Below are 22,686 nucleotides of genomic sequence, written 5' to 3'. Positions count from 1 at the left end.
TTGTGCAGTTCCTAAGAGGAATGTGTCACATCTGCAGGGTTAAGTGACAAACGGGACCTGCTCAAAGTGTTGATTGAAATAACGATATTACTAACCCCCCTCCAAAACCCCAGATAAATACATCCATGGCTGTACATTCTTAGTGTGTCCTCATCAAATATTAGATTGCACTAATGGCAATTGTTTAGGTGAGTGATTTTTAAAAATAGTTAGTCATAATCAGCATCAGTGAGACCATAAGCCAGTTTAAAAAAAAAAAATCTGGTTTTAAAGGTAAAAATTTTACTGGTTTTGATCCTGTTTTCCTGACACATTTGAGTTTTTCCTTGGTCCTAAATATTTTCGCAATTCCTCAGACCCTCTATATTAATTTTAGATAAAATTGTCATTAGATAGAATGTATTCTTTTTTATTTTCCTGAATTTCTGAGCAGCTCAGTGTGGCTGTGGCTGTGACAATAGACAGTGAATTACAGAATTAAGTGGCCTTTATACTATGGGGGTAACTTTTCAGTTTACCTTATTAATGATCCCATAATGGTAGGCATTAGCTATGTTAGTGTCCTTTTGGAACTGGGAAGCCCTTCAGTTTAGAGCAGTTTGCATTCACAGAACAGCACTAAACAACTAGCTTTGGTTTCTATATTTATTTTAGGAGTACAGTAGCCCCCCTCCCCCACCTTAATCTGAAGTTTCATTTTCCGTGGTTTCAGTTACCTGAGGTCAACCACAGTCAGGAAGCAGATAATCCTTCTTGTGACATATTGTCAGAAGGTCAGTAATAGCCTAGTCTCATGCTGCACAATGTAATCATAGTGCCTAGGTCATGCCCCTCACTTCATCTCATCACGCAGGCATTTTGTCAGCTCACATCATCACAAGAAGGGTGAGTACAGGACAATAAGATATTTTGAAAGAGAGACCACACTCATATAACTTTAATACAGTATATTATTATAATTTTTCTGTGTTATTATTAGATAATCTCTCAGTGTACCTAATTTATACATTCAACTTTATCATAGGTGTGTATGTATAGGAAAAAACAGTATATACAGGGTTTAGTACTATCTGCGGTTTCAGACAACCACTGAGGTCTTGGCACGTAACCCACATGGATGGGGGGAGGAGCTACTGTAAGTAATATCTAGAAACAAGAAAGACACAAATGTTGGACATAAACATGTTTGCCTTCCCTTTCATCTTATGGCCATGATAGTATCTGATAATAGCACCTGATACTGCTCTGACAGTTATAGCCTAATATTTAAACTCTGTGTAGTATGTTTCTACTCTTAGGAATGACTTGCTACTTGAGTTGTAGCTGGTGATTAGACTTTGCTATCAGTCCTTTAACCTCTGTGAGATAGTCAAAAAGACCCAACCTAGCAGGTTAAAATACCCCTTAATTATGTATTTATAGAGTATTTAGAAATTGCTTCAGTTGTGCTTTCATGAAGTAATGAATGGTGTGTGGGAGAGAGAGAGGTTGATAGAGTTGGTTCACTGGTGTTGAGACAGACTGATATTTTGAGATATAGTTAAGTGTTTAGCTCCCTAGATTTGCTACAGTTGTACAAGTTTTTAAGTAGCCAAAGTCAAAGAGGGATATCCCTAACTCCTTTTCCACAAAGCCCTGGTTGAGCCATCATGTTCACCTTGATTTCTTATGGAGCCACGTGAAAAGTATACGATATGGCATTTGTCAAAGATTTTTAAATAATACTTATCATTTATAATTTTCTCAAATTCCAGAACCCACGAAAGGACCACCAAGAGGTGTGACCCACACGTGCCTAGAGGTCATGTGATCGCTCTATTCTCCTCAGAATGCTGAGCTATGAGAGCAAATCCCATTTCCATTTATCTAGTTACAGGTCAGAAGTAAAAGCGAGGCAAGATGTGAAACCAGACATCCGACAGCCTCCATTCACGGACTACAGGCAGCCGCCGCTGGACTACAGGCAGCCCCCGGGAGGGGACTACCAGCAACCCCCACCCTTGGACTATAGGCAGCCTCCCCTGCTGGACTACAGGCAGCACTCCCCTGACACCAGGCAGTACCCTCTGGCGGAGTATAGGCAGCCCCAGGTACCTCAGAGACCCCATTACATTTCCGTTTCCTAATGAGCAAACCCATAATTCACACACACACACACACACACACACACACACAACTCTGATACATTTATTTATGGTGCTTAATAGCAGTGAATGAGAAAACTCAAAGGAGAGATAATATCACTCAGGCCTATATGCAGTCATAATACGTTTGCCAAGTAAACAGATGGATAGATACCGAAGTAAACACGCTCTACAGTAGTTCTTTTATTGACCAAGTTAACTGCACTTGGATCCGCTTGAGCCTTTGGAATTTTGTCTTGCCTTTTATTCGATGGTGAAGTCAGATTACTTTTTCTCTCAATATCATGTCACTGGGGACACATTAACTATAAGAGAGAACAGAGAGACTGACCACAGAAGTTTCTCTAATATTAAACAACTGCTTATTCCATTTTCTCCCCAACTCTAAAGGATTTTGATTATTTCACTGTGGACATGGAGAAAGGAGCCAAAGGATTTGGATTCAGCATTCGTGGAGGAAGGGAATACAAAATGGATTTGTACGTGTTGAGATTGGCAGAAGATGGGCCCGCGATAAGGAATGGAAGGATGAGGGTAAGAACAATCTCTTTTTATAGAACTGCTTAATTCTGAAGGAAAAACCCGCGATAGTATCAGAGCGCCAAAGCAGTCTCGGCATAGGGTTTGCCTTCTTTCCATTGCATGACTCAGTTTTCTAAAGGTTTGGTCAAACGTTATTTAAGAATTATATTATTTCTCATTTTCTTACGTACAGCCTTCCAATTGGCAAATCTCATTGTAGTGTTTTAAAGATGCAGTTTCTCTGAAGAGCAAACTAAAGAAAATGTACAAATAACCGAAGAAATAGTTTGAACTAAAAACGCTGATCCTTAACTTTTCCTATAGCTTAATGGTAGTTTTCATTTGAGAGTAAATGTTTGGAAATTTGTTTTGTTTTTTGCTTTCTTTTCTCCAAGTTTATTAATCAAATGGTTCTGTGTTTCTTTGGAAAGATTTCTCCTGTGTTGACGGGTCTTTTGGCTTTGATGCTAGAAAAAAAAGGGGACCAGGCTTCTTGTATACACGCTGACCTTAAAAATGGTGGCATTTTCCAGTTAGAGTGTAAGTTGAGGTGGATTTTTAATGTATAGCGGTTTTGAGGCATCTGATTGATGGGTAACTGACTTCATCTAAAGGTACAAGAAAAAACTCAGTAACAATATAGAATATTAGTCAGTGTCTCTCTCTGCCTCTCTTTCTGCAAAATGGCCATTGGTAAACACATAATAAAGGTTAGCTATTATAAATAAAATCTGGAATTTATTCTTGCCCTCCCTCTTTGTCCTTTAAGTTAATACAGAAAAGCTGTGGTTCTTGGCTTCTGGAACCTCAAATTCTTGAGCTGAGCTTCACCAGCTACTTGTTCCCAAATAACCAAATGAATCTGTTATTCCTACTGCCAAGTCTTCCATTTCTGTGATTTTCATTCCCAAGTCAGTGAATCATCCACAGTGCAAAAGTAGGAAGAACATAAATCATGTCAATTTTTCTCCCTCCTTCACAATTCTTGGACAACTGGGTATCCAAGTATCCAAGTATCCAAGCTGGAATTTGAACCCAGGCAGTGGCTGACTCAAGAGCCTGACAGCCCCTGCCCTGAGCCTCCCCTTACTCCATCTATACAGGATTTTCGTTTAGGCCACCAAGCTTCCCTAAACACAGAAGGGCACTTTCTTAACATGCTGCAAAGCCAACTCACAAGGGATTAAATAAACCAAAATCTTTGTAGTGCAGGTGAAAGCCGACACAGCACGAAGGCCATGAGTAAAGGGACCAGACCCCTAGGAGAGAGGATAGCCCACCCACTCCCACAGTGGACTTCAGACATAGCCTGTGTGGGTTCCAAATGGTGGCCATGTTTTTAACAAATGGTCTAAATGGCTGCTAATATGTACAGTACTCCCAAGGCATAGAAGCCTAAGTATAGAAGTACTCTTCTGTAAAAAGAATTTTCTTTCTCGGAGAATTCAAGCCAGAACAGTAGTTCTCTGCTGGGTCCCCAGCCTCAGCATCATCTGGGAACATGTTAGAAATGCAAATTCTGAGCCCCACTGCAGACCTACTGAATCAGAAGCTCTAGGAGTGGGGTCAATATTGTCTGATTCACCCCCTGGTGAATCTGATGCAAGGTGAAGTTTGAGAACTCCTAACTGAGCTGGAGGGAAGCTGACTTGACAAGGTATGACAAAGATAGGATGTGTATGGCTCAGGCTTTGCTAATTCCCCCCAGGTCTTGTCGAAGGAGAGTTCCATCCTGTTCAGGTTGGAAAACTGAGGTTTTTAAATCCGTGTAAACACAGATTTAGAATTCTGTAGGCAGGTGCTCGATTTTATGAAAGGTGCTTTTTCTTCTGGCAAGTGATAAAAATGAGTCCTCTACCTGGGTTTCAGAAAATGGTGTTTTAACTTCTTTTCACAGATTATAAAAATAAGCAATATTTTATAATTTTCCATGCCAGTTTTATGGAGCAAATTATTCTTCTGTGTACAAGCTATCTAAAAGGAGTTATTATGGCCAGTTTGAGATAATATGGTTAGTTTATTTGGGACTAGAATATATATATTTCTAGCACTTAATTCTCAAAGAAAAGGAACCACTTGGGAGTCACAGAAATCCCATGGATAAAATTTTACTGGTTGATTTTATCTCCAATCTTTAAGTTAAGGCTGGGAACTTAGCAGGGATGGATAGAAGACTTTCTTCTGCTCTTTATGGATTATATTTAATACTCAAATGTTTTGGGGGGTTTTCTCAGTCATGGACCAGTGGAGAATTTGTTCAGGGTGACTAACTGCCTGTCAGGGAAAGGGACAACTTCACCACATAAGTTTAAAGGTGTTCATATTATCTACTGTCAGAATTAGGTAACATTTTCTATCTGCATGGTTGTTCTTCAACATAGCACATAATTAAATCAGATCTTGTTTTAGTGTTTATTATCAAATTTTAATCACTTAAGCTAATGTTTTCTACCTTCATCTGTGCTTATCAGGAATTGGCAATAACCTGTAATTTACAGATGCATTTAAATTATTTTGGCAAGGACCAGGATCGATCAATATCTGCATGACTCGGTGGTTTGATTATTTAAACTAATGCATAAATTGGATAATATATAGGTTACCAATTTGGAAATTTTACTGTAAAGTCAACCAGGGACCCATTTTTCATCTTACTATAGGATTCCCCCTTGATACCGCTGGGGCCCAGATACATACACAGATGTTAATCATCTGTGCAGGTGATGTTTATAAGGTAACTTCACTCCATGGATATTATGGCTTGGTTGTAAAGTTGCAAGACTCCTGAGAAAAATAGGTGGACAAGAGATTCATGGGTTATCATTAAAAATAAGCTCAAGACGCAGAGAAGCTAGCACCAGCTTCTTTGCAGCCTTTAAAACACGAAGGCACATTTCTCTTTGTTAATGCGACCCCTTCACCTTCAGTCTTAATCCGTCATTTCCTCTGTGCACAAACTAAACACACACCCACTTTGTGATCAAATAAGTGTGGGAAAGATTGTATCCCCCCCCCCTTTTCATGATCAGAAACAGAAGGAAGAAGCCAGGTAATGATCTGATCACAGCTGGATATCTGAGATGAAACACAGCATAATAGAATTGCTGAAATCAGAATTACTGTCAAAGAGCTGGGTGATTCTGAAAAATCATTTCCTGTAACAACTAATGAATTACTGGGCCCTTGGGTCAGGGGTGTAAATAATAGCACTTTTGAACACTTAGTTATTGCACCAGGTGGTGTTGGCCTCTGAACCTGAGACTTTTCCTGGGTCTTTTACGATAGCCTTCGTTGTAGGACAGTGGTGGTGTGTGCCTGTTTAGTAGTACAAGAAAGACAGGTGCAGTGGGGCTAGAGGAGGTGGTGAGCATGGGTGTAAGGACACCCTCCTGACACTGGGGATTCTAAGAAACTATGGCACAGACACACATTTTTAAAGCATGTCCGGGGCACCTGGTAGCTCAGTCAGGTGAGTGTCTGACTCTTGATTTCAGCTCAGGTCATGATCTCAGGGTCGTGAGATCAAACCCTGTGTTGGGCTCCATGCTGGGTGTGGAGCCTGCTTAGGATTCTCTCTCCCTCTCTCTCTGCCCCTCCCCCTTCCATGTGCATTGTGCTCGCTCTCTCTTAAAAAAAAATTTGAGCAGACAAAACATAATCTGTAAATGCAGAAAATACAGGGAATAGAAAATAGAAACATAACCATCATGTCTGATTGCTTTTCTTTAGTCATTCGGGAAGGCTAATAAGAAAAACACAAACGACATTCAGTTTTTAAGGAAAAGTGTAAGAAATTATTAGAAACTATTAATGGATATGTGTTAAAAAGAAGAGTGTTTTTAAGTTTGTGAAATAGTCTAATAAAGTTGAGAGGGATGAAATTTTTTGTACTGTTGAATAAATCTCTGGTACAAAGCTCTTAGGGACACAATGTAATTAAAAACTGAAAGTAAATAGGAAACACAGGCAAAGAATAATGAATATACAAAATAATTTACTGGTGAAGCAGGAGATCTTAAGAAATCAAGAGACATTTGGAGGAAAGGATAGTAGTTCTAATCACGTAAATAAGGTCTAACATTCAAGGTCAAAGAGAATCTGAAAGGAGACCAAGTTTGCTCTTGAAAAGGTAAAATATTTTCCTGTTTCTACAAAACATAATATATTCCCCATTTCCATAAAACATACTTTCTGTTTTAAAAAAAAAAAAACATCATTTTTAGCTTCATCACCTTAACAACTGTGTAACAATTTTATATGCCTTTTTAGCATCACATAAGGTTATTTATAAAATGGCTTACCTTCTTCAAATTCATATGCACAAGTCTGCCTGCAGTGGGCCTCAGGGTAGCCTAAAAAATCTTGGTAGACCAAACAATGTGCAAAAAACATAATGCTTATCCATCTTTTTTTTTTTTTTTGGCTTTTATTTAAATTCCAGTTAGTTAACATACAGTATAATACTAGTTTCAGGTGTACAATTTAGTGATTCCATACTTAACATTTAACACCCAGTGCTCATCACAACAACTGCACTCCTTAATCCCCATCACCTATCTCCCCCATCCTCCCACCCTGCCCCACCTCTGGTAACCATCAGTTTGTTCTCTATACTTAACTGTCTGTTTCTTGGTTTGCCTCTCTTTTCTTCCCTTATGATCATTTGTTTTTGTTTCTTAAACTCCACATATGAATGAAATCATATGGTATTTGTCTTTCTTTGACTGACTTATTTTGCTTAGCACAATACACTCTAGCTCCATCCATGTCATTACAAATGGCAAGACTTCATTCTTATTGATGGCTGAGTAATACTTACATATATATATGCGCACATCCTCTTTATCCATTCATCAGTCGATGGACATTTGGGCTCTTTCCATAGATTGGCTGTTGTCAATCGTGATGCTATAAACATCGGGGTACATGTGTCTCTTCCAACCAGTATTTTTGTATCCTTTGGGTAAGTAGCTAGTAGCGCAATTGCCGGATCATAGGGTGGTTCTATTTTAAATTTTTTGAGGAACCTCCATACTGTTTTCCAGAGTAGCTGCACCAGTTTGCATTCCCACCAATAGTGTTAAGAGGGTTCCCCTGTCTCCACATCCTCCCTGATAGCTGGTTTGGTTTTTTTTTTTGTTTTTTTTTTTTTTTAGATTTATTTATTTATTTTAGAGAGAGAGAGAGAGAAAAAGCATGAGTGAGGGGGGGCAAAGGGAGAGGGAGAGAATCTCAATCAGATGCCATGCTAATCATGAGGTCACAACCTCACCCGAAACCAGGAGTCAACGCTTAACCGGCTGCGCCACCCAGGTGACCCTGATAGCTGTTTTTTAATGTATCACCTCTCCTGTGGTCTAGACATGACTAGCCTATAACTACAAAATAAAAGTATTCTATTTTACGTATTTTTATTAAACATAAAACCATTTAGAAGAATACTTCTAACATATTTAGTAGGTGTAAACACTAACAGTGATTCAAGCACCCACAAACCCATAGCCCTGCTTAAAAAAACAGAATACAACCAGGGCGCCTGGGTGGCTCAGTTGTTAAGCGTCTGCCTTCGGCTCAGGGCGTGATCCTGGCGTTCCAGATCGAGCCTGACGTGAGGCTCCTCCCCTGGGAGCCTGCTTCTTCCTCTCCCACTCCCCCTGCTTGTGTTCCCTCTCTCGCTGGCTGTCTCTCTCTCTCTCTCTGATGAATGAATAAATAAAATCTTAAAAAAAAAAAAAAACAGAATACAACCAATCTCCCTTGACTCAACTTCCCCACACACTCCAGCCCCCAGAGAACCACCACTCTAAACAAACTCTTATCATTCTTTCCAGTTTTACTACATATGTGTGTATCTCTCAACTGTATTACTTAGTTTTGCAGACTTTGGGAACTTTATATAAATGAATCATATCGCTCATGTCCTTCTCTGTGCTTTGCTTTCTATACTTTATATTCATAAGACTCATCCAGGTTGGCTCATGACACTATAGTTCACTTATTTTCCCTACTGCAAATCATTGTATGAATATGCTACAGTCTAGTTATCCATGGAGATCTGAGATTTCCCATGTCAATGGACATTTGAGTTGAGCTTTTTGTAACTAATACAATTCTTACATGTATTTCCTGCTGCACATAGGCAAAAATTTTTCTAGACTAGACTATATACCTAGGTGGGCACATATTTAACTTAAGTAAATTACACAAAAATATTTTCCTAAGTGATAATACAAATTCATACACATATGAACAATGTAAAAGAGTTTCCCCTACTATACATCCTCATAAAACTTGTATTTCAAGCTTTTAAATTCTGATTCTGGCAGGTAGAAAATGACATATCATTTAGGTTTGAATTTGCATTTCTTGATTAAAAATGGTGTTCATCATCTTTTCTTGTTTATTGAGCTTTTGTGTTTTCTCTTAAATGAAAATGCCTGTTCATGTATTTTCCTTATTTTCCGTTGAATTGTTTCTTCTTTCATATCAATTTTGGAAGTGTTCATATGTGCTTGGTGATAGTTTTTCATCAATTGCTATGTTGCAAATATCTTACTCCAGTTTATGACTTGTAGTTTCACTTTCTTTTTGATGCACTTTGGTAAATAGAAAGCCTTAATTTTAATGTAATTGACTTGATAAACCCTTTCCTTCATAGTTTCCACTTCCTGTGTCACCTTTGAAAAAATGATTCCCTAACTCATATTTCTAAAGATTTCGTATATCTTTTTCTAAAAGTTTAATAGTTTTGCTTTTCATTTCTAAGTCTTTAATCCCTAGAATTGATTTCTTTGTGTAGAATAAGGAAGAAACCCAATTTCAGTTTTTCTATATGGATAACTACCTGTCACAGCATCATTTGTTGAATGTCCCCTCATTTTCCCCCAATCTGCAATGATAGCCCTATAATAAATAAAATTCCTGTATGTAATGGTCTGTTTATAGCTTATTTACAGTGTTCTGCTGTTCTATTTGTCTATGCCTACATTGACACTCTAATTATCTGCCTTTTACTAAGTCTTGACTTTTGATAGAAAAAAATGCCCATCCCCTCGTCCCTGGACACACATCTTAATTCTTCAGCCGTGTCTGGATGTTCTTGGATCTTTGCTCTTCCATATAAATTTTTAGAATTTGCTTGTCCTATTAGGATTTTTATTGGAATTGTTTGGAATCTATAAAAAATGTGGGAAAGCTTTATAATCTTCATAATATTGAATCTTTCTATCCGTGAACATGATAGAATCCATTTATTTAGGTTTTCCATAAACTGCTCAAAATTTGTAGTTTTTTCCATAACATACCTGCAAATATTTTGCTGGATTGATTCTAGGCACTTTGTTTTATTTTTGTTCTTATATATAGTATTTTTATTTATTTATTTTATTTTTATTTTCTTTTAGAGAGAGAGAAAGAGAGCCAGCGTACATGAGCATAGGGGAGGGGGGGAGAGAGAGAGAATCCTAAGCAGGCTCTGCGCTCAGCACTGAGCCCAATGGGGGCTTAATCTCACAACCCTGAGATCATGACCTGAGCCGAAATCAAGAGTGAGACGCTCAACTGACTCAGCCACCTAGGCGCCCCTATATATAGTATTTTTAATGTAATAGTAAGATAAACTGTTACCAGTGAAAAGAAACAGAAATGATTTTTGCATGTTGGTCAACGTATCATGCAAAACTACTAAACTTTTTTATTAATTCAATTAATTTATCTGTGGCTACCTCTGGATTTTCTACATAGGTAAACACGTTTTCTGCAAATAATGAGAGTTCTTTTAAGTTCTTTTACTTTTTTTTTTCTTATTTTACTGCACATGTTCAGCTTCCAATGTGACTCTAAATAGAAGTGGTCAAAGCAAGCACTCTTGTTCTATTTCTAATCTTAAAGGGAATGTTTCTAACATTTCACCACCAAACGTAATGTTTAACGAGTTTATATACATAACCTTTATCAGATTAAAAATGTTCCCTTCTATGACCAGTTTGCTAGAGAGTTTATTAGGAATTCATGGTGAATTTTATGTACTATTTCTCTATCATTCTATGGGAAGTATCATGTGATCTTTTTTCTTTAACATGTTGATTAAAGATTAATCATATTAATGTTTTTTTATTATCACTCTTGATTTCCTCTGATAAATCCTATGTATCCATAATGATCATTTTATGCATTGCTCAATTCAGTTTCTGATAATCTCTTTAGGATATTTGTATCTTTTTTCTTGAGTAAGGTCAGGCTGAATTTTTTTTGTGTAGTGTTGTTGAATGATTTTGATATTAATGTTATTCTACCCTTATAAAATGAGAAGGAATAATCCTTTCTGTGGTTGTCATTGTTGTTGCTGTCTGGGAAGGCTTATGTAAGTTGAGAATTACCCTTGCATGTTTGATAGAATGCGCCTGTAAATCCATCCAAACCTGGTGTGCTTTCTTCATGTGAAAATTTTAAATCACTGATTACATTTCTATTAGAACTAGGGTATTCTTCAGGTTTTCTATTTCTTTTTGAGTCAATTCTTATAAATTTCCTTTTTCTAATAATTTGCCTATTCCATCGTAGTTTCCAAAGTGTTTATAATATTATCTTATTATATTTTTAATGTCTGAAGTATTTGTTTTTATCTCCCCCATCTCATTTATTTGACCGCTGTTTATTTGTGCATTCTTTGTTTTATCTTTATTAATCATGCCAGAGATTTGTCCGGTTTTTTATTCTTTTACAGAACCAGCTTACATATTTGTTCTCTTGCTTATTCATTACTGTTTTTATATTTAGTATTTCTCTCCCTCCATTTTCTTCTACTCTGTTGTTATTTTTATTGTTCCTTAAGTTGGATGCTTAGATCAGTAATTCGACATTTTTCTTCATTTCTATTAATAATGTATGAATTTAAGGCTGTAGATTTGATATGTAGTATGTTTATCATTTTAAGCTCTACATATATGTTAATTTCTACTGTGATTTCCTCTTTGACTCGTAGGTTATTTAGAAGGTGCTCTTATTTTTGTAATTTTTAAATTTCTGGTTAGTTGTTTATTCTTGATTTCTAATGAGTCCTTGCCCCTGCTACAGGCTTGCCTGAGAACTCCACAGACAAGGGGCTAAGTCTGCGTGCTCCTAATGCCCCCGAGATGCACTCACTACTGGGTTCTGGGCAGAGAGAAACATGGTGTTCTCCTTACCCTTTGCCACCTCAGCAGCACTGAAGCTCTGCTTGGGCCCACAGTCTCAGAAAGAGGGAGGGAGGGTCCCAAATTCACACGCCTGCCTGGGCCTGGCAGGGAACATGAATGTGTGAAGCATGGAGAGCCCTTGCCCCTTCCGAGGAGCAGCCAGTACGAGCCCGGGCCAACTGTTGATCAGAGGGATGCTGGCTTCCTCCTTCTAAGTCTTTGATCTTTCAAGAGGAAGCAAAAATCCATATTTTTAAGAATCAACCAGACTTGAAAAAGTGTTTTTAATTTAAAAAAGGTGTGCATGCAAAACAAAACAAGTCTGCCGGCAATGTGTGGATCACAGCTACCTTAATTTTATCACTGTTGTACACAGACACTAGGGCAAGAAGAAGGTGAAGTGGCTGTGGGCACGGAGGCTGAGGCTGGTCCTACACCTGCGGGTCCTACACCTGTGGGTCCCAGTGCAGCCAGTCAAAACTGTTCCCAGATGGCCCGTGTGCTCTTAGAAGACACCACTGCAGAAATGTGTGAAATGCCCTAGAAATGGGCGTGCTGAGAAGAACCTGCGTAATCTGCTCTCATGCCTCATTTTTGTGCTTGAAATTTTAAAGCTTGGTTTTCATTCCCAGGAAACCTATTTTGGTGGCTCAGATAGATTCCTTTGTGTTTGTTGTCTCTGGCCAAGATGTTAAGAGGGGTCTGCTCTGGGAGGGGACACATTTAATAGTATGCAGATTCCTGGTGGCCACTTTGAAGAATCCTACCTTATCTTCCCCGAGACCGAGGGCGCTTGTCTGGCCCATAAAAGAGGGAGCCTGCCCAGCTGGAGGCTCTGCCTGAATTTGGGGAGGAGCCCTTTTCACATCATGCTCATATTCTGCCATGAGCTTGAATGGCATGACACAGTGTCTTGAATTAATATGCCCTTGAATCCAGAGAAACAAAGCAGCAAGATTGTCTCCCTTAGCAACAAGAGACTCTCTCACACACAATTTCCCAGGGGAAAAAGTTGGGTAAAAATAGCGATATACGCCCATCAGTGGGTCTGTCTCAGTCTGAAGCCTCTGGTCACCGTCATACGCTGAAGAACCATGTACACTTCACTTGTTTTCTGTCGGCTTGTCTGAGATATTTTCATTGTCTCTAGCCCACTCGGTTGCTTCCTTACCCTGATGACCCTTCGAGGGAAGCATCTACCTGTCTTACTGACTTCCTAGTCCATTCCCTATCTTGTTCCCTTTCCTTTTTCCACAGCTTGTTTCTTCCTTGAAAGGAAATACAGGGCAGGAAAAAGAGCAGGAGCCTGGCTGACTGATGTTCATAGACTGACTGACTCACCACCTCACTGGCTCTCTAGCTCTGACCTTGGACAAGTTACCAGTCAAGAGCTTACAGCTGCTCCAGAGCCTCAAATACCAGCCTCCTCTGGGCAGCTTCTGGGGCACGTGCACTGGAGGGGACGGGAGGGAAAAAGTGCTCTCCTGGCCCGAGGGACCAGTTGAGTCAGCCCTAGCAACTCAAAGAATGACAGCATGTCCACATACCATGCAAGTTATTTAACAAAGTCCATTTTACTCTTCTGGAAAATGGGGATAGTCTTTTCCAGGAAGGACAAAGTACCTACTTCAATATTCCTCAGTTTCCTCCTATTCTTCCCCACCTCCTTCCCACCGAGGTCTGTACTTCTATTAAAATACGCCATACTCTAAGCCCAGACATCTAGAAAGCATGTTTAAGTCAGTGTGCATGTTATGAAGGCCTATGAAAGTTTGGAAGTACAATCACCTTGTATTTGCCTCCCCCTAGTCTGTTGGGTAAGATGGGTTCCTTCTCAAAACACAAATCTGATCTATCTGCGCATTGCTTAAGACCCTTCGGTGGCACCCCATTTCTTGCAGGGTAAAGATCAGACCCGTCACAAGGCTGTCAATGCCCTGCATGTTCTGGCCCCTACCTCCCTCCCAGCTCTTCTCAGCCAGGCTCCCCTTGCCTTCTAGCCCCTCAGTCAGGTCACGAAGCTCCCCCTCCCCCCCCCCCGCCCACAGGGCTTTTGCCCACATTGCCCCCTCTTCCCAAAATGCTCCTCTCTCCTCTCTTCACCTGGCTAACTCCTCCTCCTCTTTCTCCTGTCAACTCAAGCATCTCATCTTCAGAGAAAGCTTCTCTTCGCTCTCCAATCAGGTCACAGCTGCCTGTCATCGGCTGCCACGTCTCCTTTGTAGCTTTTGTCACGATGCTAATTTCACATTCATGTGTGTGATTATGTTATGAAATCTGACTCTCCGGAGTATAAACTCTGTGAGAACAGGCGCCGTGGTGCTTTGTGCTCCCCGCTGTACCCCGGTGCTCAGCGCGGGGCCTGGCCCATGGTGCACATCCAGTAGGTACTGTCTGCCAAATGAATGTGTGAACAGAAGCCTTTGGAGTGCAGAACACTGCCACTGTGTGTTCTGGCTCTGGAAGTTAACTAGCTCTCCTCACTACATGGCCACAAAGGCACCTGATGAACCAGATATCACAGATAACTGAGCATATGAATATATGTGGAATATTCAGTCTAACTCACAGTCAGCTTTTCATGCCCTATCACCTCGCTGTAAATCCACCATCCTTTCCGGAGTACATTTAATTATTACAGATATTGCAAGATCGGTGAGGTAGTGTAGTTATTGTGCCTAACATTTTTTAAATGCCTTTAATCTTAAACTCTGTGACATTTCACATCTTGTTTTCTTCATATGTAAACCCCCAATCACCAAATGTGAATGACACAGTAGGAATAGCAATAGAATAGAAATAAAGTGAAAAATAAGGTCAAGCGGGAAATAATGAAGAACTTCAAAAGCATGAGGTATGCAAAACATGACAGAATGAAGGGTTACAAGACAGGTGCGCCAGAGCCTATTAGAGAAAGTACACAGGAGAGCAGGGCCATCGGTCGGGTGATAGGGAAGTCAGAGCTTAGCAGAATATTCCACCTCTGCAGAGCTGAGCCCGTCAGTTCAATGCAGATAGATGAGCCAAGGAGGCTGATGAAATCCAACGCATGAGAGAAAAGAGATAACAGGTGCTTAAGAGAGGAAAGAACAGTCCAACTGGAGAAATAAAACAATCGTCTGGGCTTGGGTAGATCGTTTCTAGGGCTCTGCATTGCCAAAGATCACCCACCCAGTCTTTCCTCACCTCTGGGTGCTGACACTCAGTAAAACACAGAGCTCATCCCTCCATAGCTGTTAGCCTCTCTATGTCCCCACGGCCCGTGTCTCTGAGCCGCCCGGTCGTCTGTCAGCCATCACTTGTAACTCACCCTTCAGATCGTCTGCAAATGCGAGGTTTTCCTTTCTTGTTTGGTTCCGCTCCATGCCTTTTATGAAGGGAAAGAAAAACCTCTTGGAAAAATCAAATCCATTATCTTTTTCTTTTCGGAGCCTGACCTGTGAACACTGTGTTAAATGAGTGACATGAGTCCCTTTCAGGAAGGAGGGAGAGCATTGTCTTGATTAGAGAAGGAAGCCGTAGGGAGCAGAGCCGGCTCACTCGGCGTTAGACTCCCTTGTCGATTATGCAGGGTTCATTATGCCACTCAGGGAGGGCCCCGTTTGTCTGCCCTGTTTCTTCTTCCATTGGATGCCCAACTTTGAACCATTTCAAAAGCAGCTTCCCATGAGGGCTAGTTAAAGGTTTGGTAAGGAATCAAAGGGTTAACGTTAAGATAGCATCTTGGTGGGAAAAGACAGAGAAGAAATTGAATAAATTACAAGTGAGGAGAATCTTTGCATTTTAATTATTCATGGTTTTGATTTGTTTTGCGTTTTGGTTTTGCCTATGGAAAAGAATAAGAAAGTTTACAAACCACTGCTGTGATCCGAAGAACACATTCTACTTGCCTCTTGAATGAGGGAGGACTTGTGAGGATAGTTTCCTCTTTATATTAAGCCATCATTTCTCTGTCTTTATCTGAGAATAAGTCAAAATTTTCTTCCCTCTTCATTTTTACAAAAATGTCTTCCCAGCGTTTATGCAAATTAGCCATCTGCTTGAGATCCTTTGTCATTGCGTTGCTCCCCCAGACCTCCAGCTCTTCTGGTGGGCGGGCAGGGAGTCACTCAGCCTGCCCAGTCTACCATTCACTTCTCTGTTTTCATCAGAGCAGTGGGCATGAAATACATCTTCATCCTGACTCACACAGGATTTGGTTTGCACAGCAGAGTGATTCAGAAGATGTTGAGAGCTGCATACTCTATTCTTCAAATGTGATTCCCGGGCCATTCGTATTTCTTCTTCGGGGTGCCCCTGGAGTGCAGCTTCCTTGGCAGTACACCATCCTCAGACCTCGGTCCCTTCTTTCCCTGCCACGGCTTCCTAGCATCTGCGCCACTGAACAAAGAAATGACCTCTGCTCTTACCTGTGGAACATTGCTGCCGCCTTCGCCAGGATGAAAAGGGCATTACTGTATTTGACTCTTGCGTGCTTCAACTTGACAAGATACTTGTTTTTCAATAAGTATTTCTTCTCTATATTGGGATCCGTCACCTATCCTTGATCCTGTATAAAACAGCATAGCCCTCAAAGCAGGCTTGTCTCATTATGTGGTCAACTTTGGGATGTATGGGCTGACATCCCTCCTAAATGCCTAACCTGAATTTCCAGCTGCCTGTTAGATGTCCAAGGCACTCATTTCCCATTTCAAACCAGCCACCAGTTCTTGACATTATGCCATCTCAGTGTCTCACGCTTTTGTGTAATTATCTGCCAAAAGGATGATATACCACTAGTCTTTAGGACACTGTCAGCAATATTAGTCTTCTTGTGGGAAGAGAAGGAGACTTCTCAACCTATTAGCATTACTTTGCTTTGTATGAGACCTTGAGAGAATGATTGAGCCCAGAAAGGGAAGTTAAGGTCGAATGTAAGTAAGCAGAGGGAAGGATTAATGAATATTGAATATTGGGTCATTTTCAAAAATTGCCTTCCTAGCTCCAGAGAGAAAACCCAGAGGTATATCAAAGGGAATTGGGGAGTAAACTGTTGAGTCAATGCTTGCAGTTAGCTCCCTAACTCAGGAGTGTGCTCAATCCTGAGCAGGGCTGGCCTGATGAAGCCAGTACACACTGCTTCGGTCTATGTCTTTCTGGAAAGGGACATGAAGGAAACTTAAGTCAGATCCCAAATTAGGCCATTTCCTCCTTTCATACCATTGCAACTGCCACAGCACAGACCCTTCTCTTCATTATCCTGAACTATTCCAGTAGCCAGATGAGTCCCACCGCGGTCTCATTTCTCCCATTCATGCTTCATACTAGCACCAAAATTATATTCCTACATCACAGGTGTAGTCAGAGGTCTTGTCTCCTCGAAAGTTTTCAACACCCCACTTTTGCTTGCAGGATAAGATTTAAATGTATGAAGGTTTTTGGCTTTGGTTTTGTTTTGGTTTGTTGTTGTTCTTCTTTTTTTAAGTAAAAGGAAGAGGGGCGCCTGGGTGGCTCAGTCGTTAAGCGTCTGCCTTCGGCTCAGGGCGTGATCCTGGTGTTCTGGGATCGAGCCCCACATTGGGCTCCTCTGCTGGGAGCCTGCTTCTTCCTCTCCCACTCCCCCTGCTTGTGTTCCCTCTCTCGCTGGCTGTCTCTCTGTCACATAAATAAAATCTTTTATAAATAAATAAATAAATAAATAAATAAATAAATAAATAAAAGGAAGAAGAAGAAAGGAAAAGAAAAAAGCCCCTCTGCCCCTCTACGTTCTGGCCCAAAGCAGCTTTCTATCTTTATATGCCAGATTGATTCCACAGTTTATACTCCAACCTTTACTGCTTTCGGACACCCTCGGCCATTTCACACTTTCCTGTATTTCCTCAACCTTTTCTTTCCAAGTGGAATTTCTTCTCTGCCCATCTCTGTCCTTAAAACTCTACTCGTCTCTCAAGGACCAGCTCTGACTACCCCAGGAAGCTGTTGCTAATTCTCACCTCACCTCCCAATCCCACTCACCTTCAGTACCCCCATAACATACTTCTGAATATATTTTTATTATGAAATACAGTAAAAGAGAGATTGTAGAATAGATATGTGCAGTCTCAAGAGCAATAATAAAGTACATACCCACACAACCACTACCCGCCTTAAGAAACAGAACAATGCCAATATATTTGAAGCCTTCCTCACCACCTGTCAGAGGTAACTCCTCTCCCACATTCTGTGTTTATCATCCTTTTGTTTTTCTTTATAGTTTACCATGTATAGACATATCCCTCAACACGATATTGTTCAGTTTCACATGTCTTCGAACGTTATAGACACAGAATTCTACTTTTTGTATCTTCCTGTTTTTTTTTTTTTTTTAGCTTTACATAGTGACAAAGTCACCGATTTAATATGTACTACTATAATTTATTTATTGTCACTACGGATAGTTCTTTAGTTATTCCTATTGATGGGCATTAAGGTGGTTTCCAGCTTCTTACTATTAGAAACATCCCTGTTATGGACATTCTTGTAAAGTTCTTCTGATAAACATGTGCAAAATTTTCTCTTGGCAACAACTCCTCAATCTAGTCCCAAGAGGATTCACTGGGGGCTGGGAACAACTTCAAGTTGACTAAATAATACCAGAAAATTTTCCGAAGTATTTGTAATAATATATATACTCTTCCATGCTGGGTATGAGTCCCTTGTCAATATCTGATAAGAAATTGATGTTAAATTTCTGTTAATATAGTGGACCTAAAATGCTATATCCTTATGGTTTTCATCTTCTTCCTATTAATGAACATCTTTTTATATGTTTGAGTTATTCATCCTCCTCTTCTTTGATTTTTAAATTGGTATCTCTTGCCCACATTTCCATTGTTACTGTTGTCTTTTCCTGATTAATTTTTAGACATGATAGATATCGTGTTTTGGTTGGTTAAATGTGCTGCGCATTATCTGTTCCCAGTTTGTGGCAGTTCCTTTTTCTTTATAATCTCTTCTGATGAAATCACATTCTTAATTTTCATATAATCAAAAATATCAGTATTTTGTATTATTTGCATTTTTGTGCTTTAAGACATCATTTGCTATCTTAAAGTCATATTTTTAAATAACTTTTAAAGTTGGACCTTTTACATTTAAATCCATAACCCTTCAGGAATTGGTTTTTGTATATGGTATGAGGTAGAGATTCATCTTAAAAAATGTTTAACCATGGCCTTTAGTTTGTAGTAAAATTTAATGTGTTATATTGTAAAGGCTTTGATACGTGATAGTGTGTCATAATCATCTTCAAAGCCTCCACTGTCTTAGCACAACACTTCCCACCTAGTGGGTGTTCAGGAGGGTTAGGATATCTTGATCAGTGGACGCCTTCTAATGCCCCGTCCTTAACGAGGCTTCTGACTACAATGGCAAGGAGCACAACAGCTTCCTTCTTCACCTTGCTGGGCACCTCCACTCCCCCATCCCATATTCTACAGATGTTCTCAGAAGCAGCTCCCTCCTCCATTCTTCACAAGCACAAAGCCAGGGAACAAAACTCCTAGATGTCAGGGAATATGAGAAACAGCCAGCCAGTTTGTTATCTTTTGTCCTGTATTAGCTTAATAGTACACCCCCTGGGAGTGCTGTAGGAAGCGAGGGACAGGCCTCAGCAGTGTGGAGAACCGATCCCAGCCTGCACTGAGATAAGCCAGCATGGCTCAGACATCACCAGTCACAGAGAAGTATCTGCTGTGTTTTTTAGGTGCTGGTTTCCTTAACCACAGACTGCCAGGAAATTAAAAATCCCAATGGATTCACTTTGCTTTTCAACCACCAGAGAGAGTTAAGATGGCACTAAATACAATATAAAGTTCTTTTCTGAATCATGCAGATATGAAAAGGAAACATTTCAATTCACAACCTAGATATATTCATGTGTGCTTTCGATTCTGAGCAATTGAGCACATATATATTCAGTATTTACTAGAATAAACATTTTTAGAATATACAGAGAAACACTATGAAGCGCTGAGGGCAGCAGAGTAGCATAAGGGAAAGAGCCTGGATTTGGGTAGATTTCAGCTTACTTTCTAGCTGGGTAACCTCTGCTTCCCCATCACAAAATGCAGATCAAGACATACCTACCTTGCAGAGACGATCCCTACTCCTTGGAAATGTATTGTTTATGATGTCTGCGTCTGTCAATAACTAAGGAATAAGGCTGACTGCAACAAGAGTTATAATTATCATAGCCATATATATTTTCAAGGATTTATTTATTTATTTATTTATTTGAGAGAGAGCGTGAGAGCCGGAGGGGGTTGGAGCAGAAGGAGAGGATCTCAAGCAGACTCCGGACTGAGCGCAGAGCCTGACACAGGGCTCCATCTCACCACCCAGACATTATGACCTGAGTCAAAACCAAGAGTCAGATACTCAACTGACTGAGCCACACAGGCTCCCCATCATAACCATATTTTTAAAACCAAAACTGAAATGTGATCTAACCAAAAAAAAAAAAAAAATGAGTCCTAGAGAGTGCCTTAGTACTCTAATATTAGAAATTGAGATTATCCCAGCACATCTAAGACATGCAGTCCCTCTCGTAATAATAGAAGCACTGACCATTTGCCGTAGGGAAGATCAATTTTGTCTTGGAGAGAGTCCTTAGAGGAGATGACAGTTGAGTGAAGTCCTAATGTGCCTTCAACAGATAGATATGAGGAAAGACTAGAAGAATTCCAGATAGCACCAGGAGTATCATAGCACAGGACAGAGACATGTAAGACAGGGCCCTTTTCTCCATGTGCCTTTTTAATCATATAGGAAGATAATCCCCAGGACTCAAAGAATCTCCTGGGGTAGGGAAGGAAGCCAGGAAATAAGATGAGGGTAAAGTTAGCAGGAACCTGAGTACTACCCATACCTACAGCCCTGTTTCAGTCAAAGCAGCTCTACTCTTACATATCATTTATTGCCTTTTTAAGTAAAGTTTAATTCGTAAAAGACTTTCCACTACTTAATGAAAGCCATATATATATGGTTTAGGTAGTGTACTTAGTCCTTGCACGGTTTTCTGTAACTAATCCATGTGGCCCTTTTGGTGACTCTATGATGATTTTTGCTTTGGTTTCCTATCCTGCAAAACTGTGTGGGTCCTACATAGGACAGAGGTCAACAGCATTGCGGGATGTCACTCAGGTCTGGGAATCTGTTTTCAAGGGAGTGGCCAAGGGGGAGAGGGAGCAAGCACCACCCCGGCCTGAAGGCAGACTTGCAGTGTTGTGTGATCCAGATCAGGCTTCAGACTCTTTTGCAGGAAAAAGGAAGCAGGTCAACCAGGAGTTGAGATAGTGACCTTGAACAGTAGATGTTGGATACCCTAAAAGGATCATTGACAGGAAGGACGCAGAGTGCACTATGGTGGCCTCCCAGCCAGGGCCCTAGAGGAATGTACTGAACAGACAGGCTCCTTTGGGATATGTCTGTTGCATGCCCAAGCTCCTTGAGTTTCTGAAGGTAAATTAGAGAGGCCTCTAGAGGAAAAAAACAACTCCGATGTGTCATATGAGAAATGACACAGAATGTTGTCAACCATTGTAAGACGAGTATAGGAATCAGTAAATTGCATAGTTTTTAAATTGTTGTTTTTGGTTGTTTATATCCCCACTCATTTGTGCTGGCTTTTTTAAATTGGCCACACTATTATCATTGGCCCATCAACGTGTCTTGGAATGAAATGAATACATTTAGAGTTTCCATTTAACTACCAGGGATCCACTAAAGCTCATATTTAGAAAAGGAAAACTAGAGAATAGAAAGACACTGGGGGGGGTGCCTGGCTCAGATGGTTCAGTGTCTGCCTTCAGCTCAGGTCATGATGCCAGGGTTCTGGGATCAAGCCCCACGTTTGGCTCCCAGCTCAGCGGTGAGTCTGCTTCTCCCTCTCCCTCTGCCTCTCCCCCACTTGTGCTTTCTCTGTCTGTCTCTCAAATGAATAAATAAAAATCTTAAAAAGAAAGGAAAAAGAAATACAGTGGAAATGACCAAGAAAACATCGCAGAAACAGCGGGGCAAAAAAGCATGTCACAACTATCTCTGCTAACCAAGATACTACTTCTTGATGCAACAAGGCCACTTACGGAATAAAAACTTAGGGAAGCTCATACTTGCCAGTTGTATACAGATCATAATAATAAATGGCATCAGTGTTCTTCTAGTAGTGAGGCAAAAGCCCTACCTTTCTACTGATGTATTATTGCTTTCAAAACTTCATTGAGAATATCTAAATTTGAAAAGGGACCATATGGTTTTTAAAAGCTCCCTAGTTAATTCTGATGCATATACCGGGGAAAAAACCCACTTTTGAATAGGCTGGAATAGGCAGTCGGGTGTTAAATGGACCACTATTGTAAAATATACAACATGAGACCAAGAAAAAATAGTTAATCCTTTATAACTCACTCATTTCCTAAATATGTCATTAAGAAAATGACAGAATGGTTAAAATAATTCCACTTTTATTTATATGATTAATTTAATTCTTTGGGAAAAAATACTTCTCATTTTCTAAAGACCTCTTAAACAGCTAATGGATTAACTTCTAATAAAACCTTTGTCTGCAAATTACAATTAAAATATTTGAGTTAGTAATTGGCACTTCATGCATTTCATGATGCTGCTCACAAGTGAAGTGGAGAGATAAAGTATAGGTATTTTTCTTAAGCCCAAAAGTCAGATGATTGTTCACGCTATGGAACCTAAAGATTTTAAAAATTATTTGTATTTGAAAAAGAGAGTTAAAGTAAGACTGTAAAAACCTCCAGACCTACAAGATATCCAGATTTATGTATAGGGCGATAATAATCAAAATGATAGGGGTG

The 22,686-nt window shown here is 40.0% G+C and overlaps 1 protein-coding gene across 2 annotated transcripts in view; it reads left to right on the top strand.

Annotated features, from left to right (window-relative positions):
• Positions 1-22,686, top strand: part of MAGI2 (membrane associated guanylate kinase, WW and PDZ domain containing 2) — a 1,245,024-nt gene that overhangs the window by 1,146,638 nt on the left and 75,700 nt on the right. For both annotated transcript variants that reach the window (XM_048212921.2, XM_048212920.2), the window contains 2 exons: positions 1,871-2,090; positions 2,535-2,678. In XM_048212921.2, coding sequence (XP_048068878.1) covers positions 1,871-2,090; positions 2,535-2,678 — 364 coding nt within the window. The remainder of the gene's footprint in view (positions 1-1,870; positions 2,091-2,534; positions 2,679-22,686) is intronic.

Source organism: Ursus arctos, unplaced genomic scaffold (genome assembly GCF_023065955.2).
Source record: "Ursus arctos isolate Adak ecotype North America unplaced genomic scaffold, UrsArc2.0 scaffold_3, whole genome shotgun sequence".
Classification (NCBI taxonomy): domain Eukaryota; kingdom Metazoa; phylum Chordata; class Mammalia; order Carnivora; family Ursidae; genus Ursus; species Ursus arctos.
The sequence above is the reverse complement of the archived record's forward strand: the minus strand, read 5'-3'. Positions and strand labels throughout refer to the sequence as shown.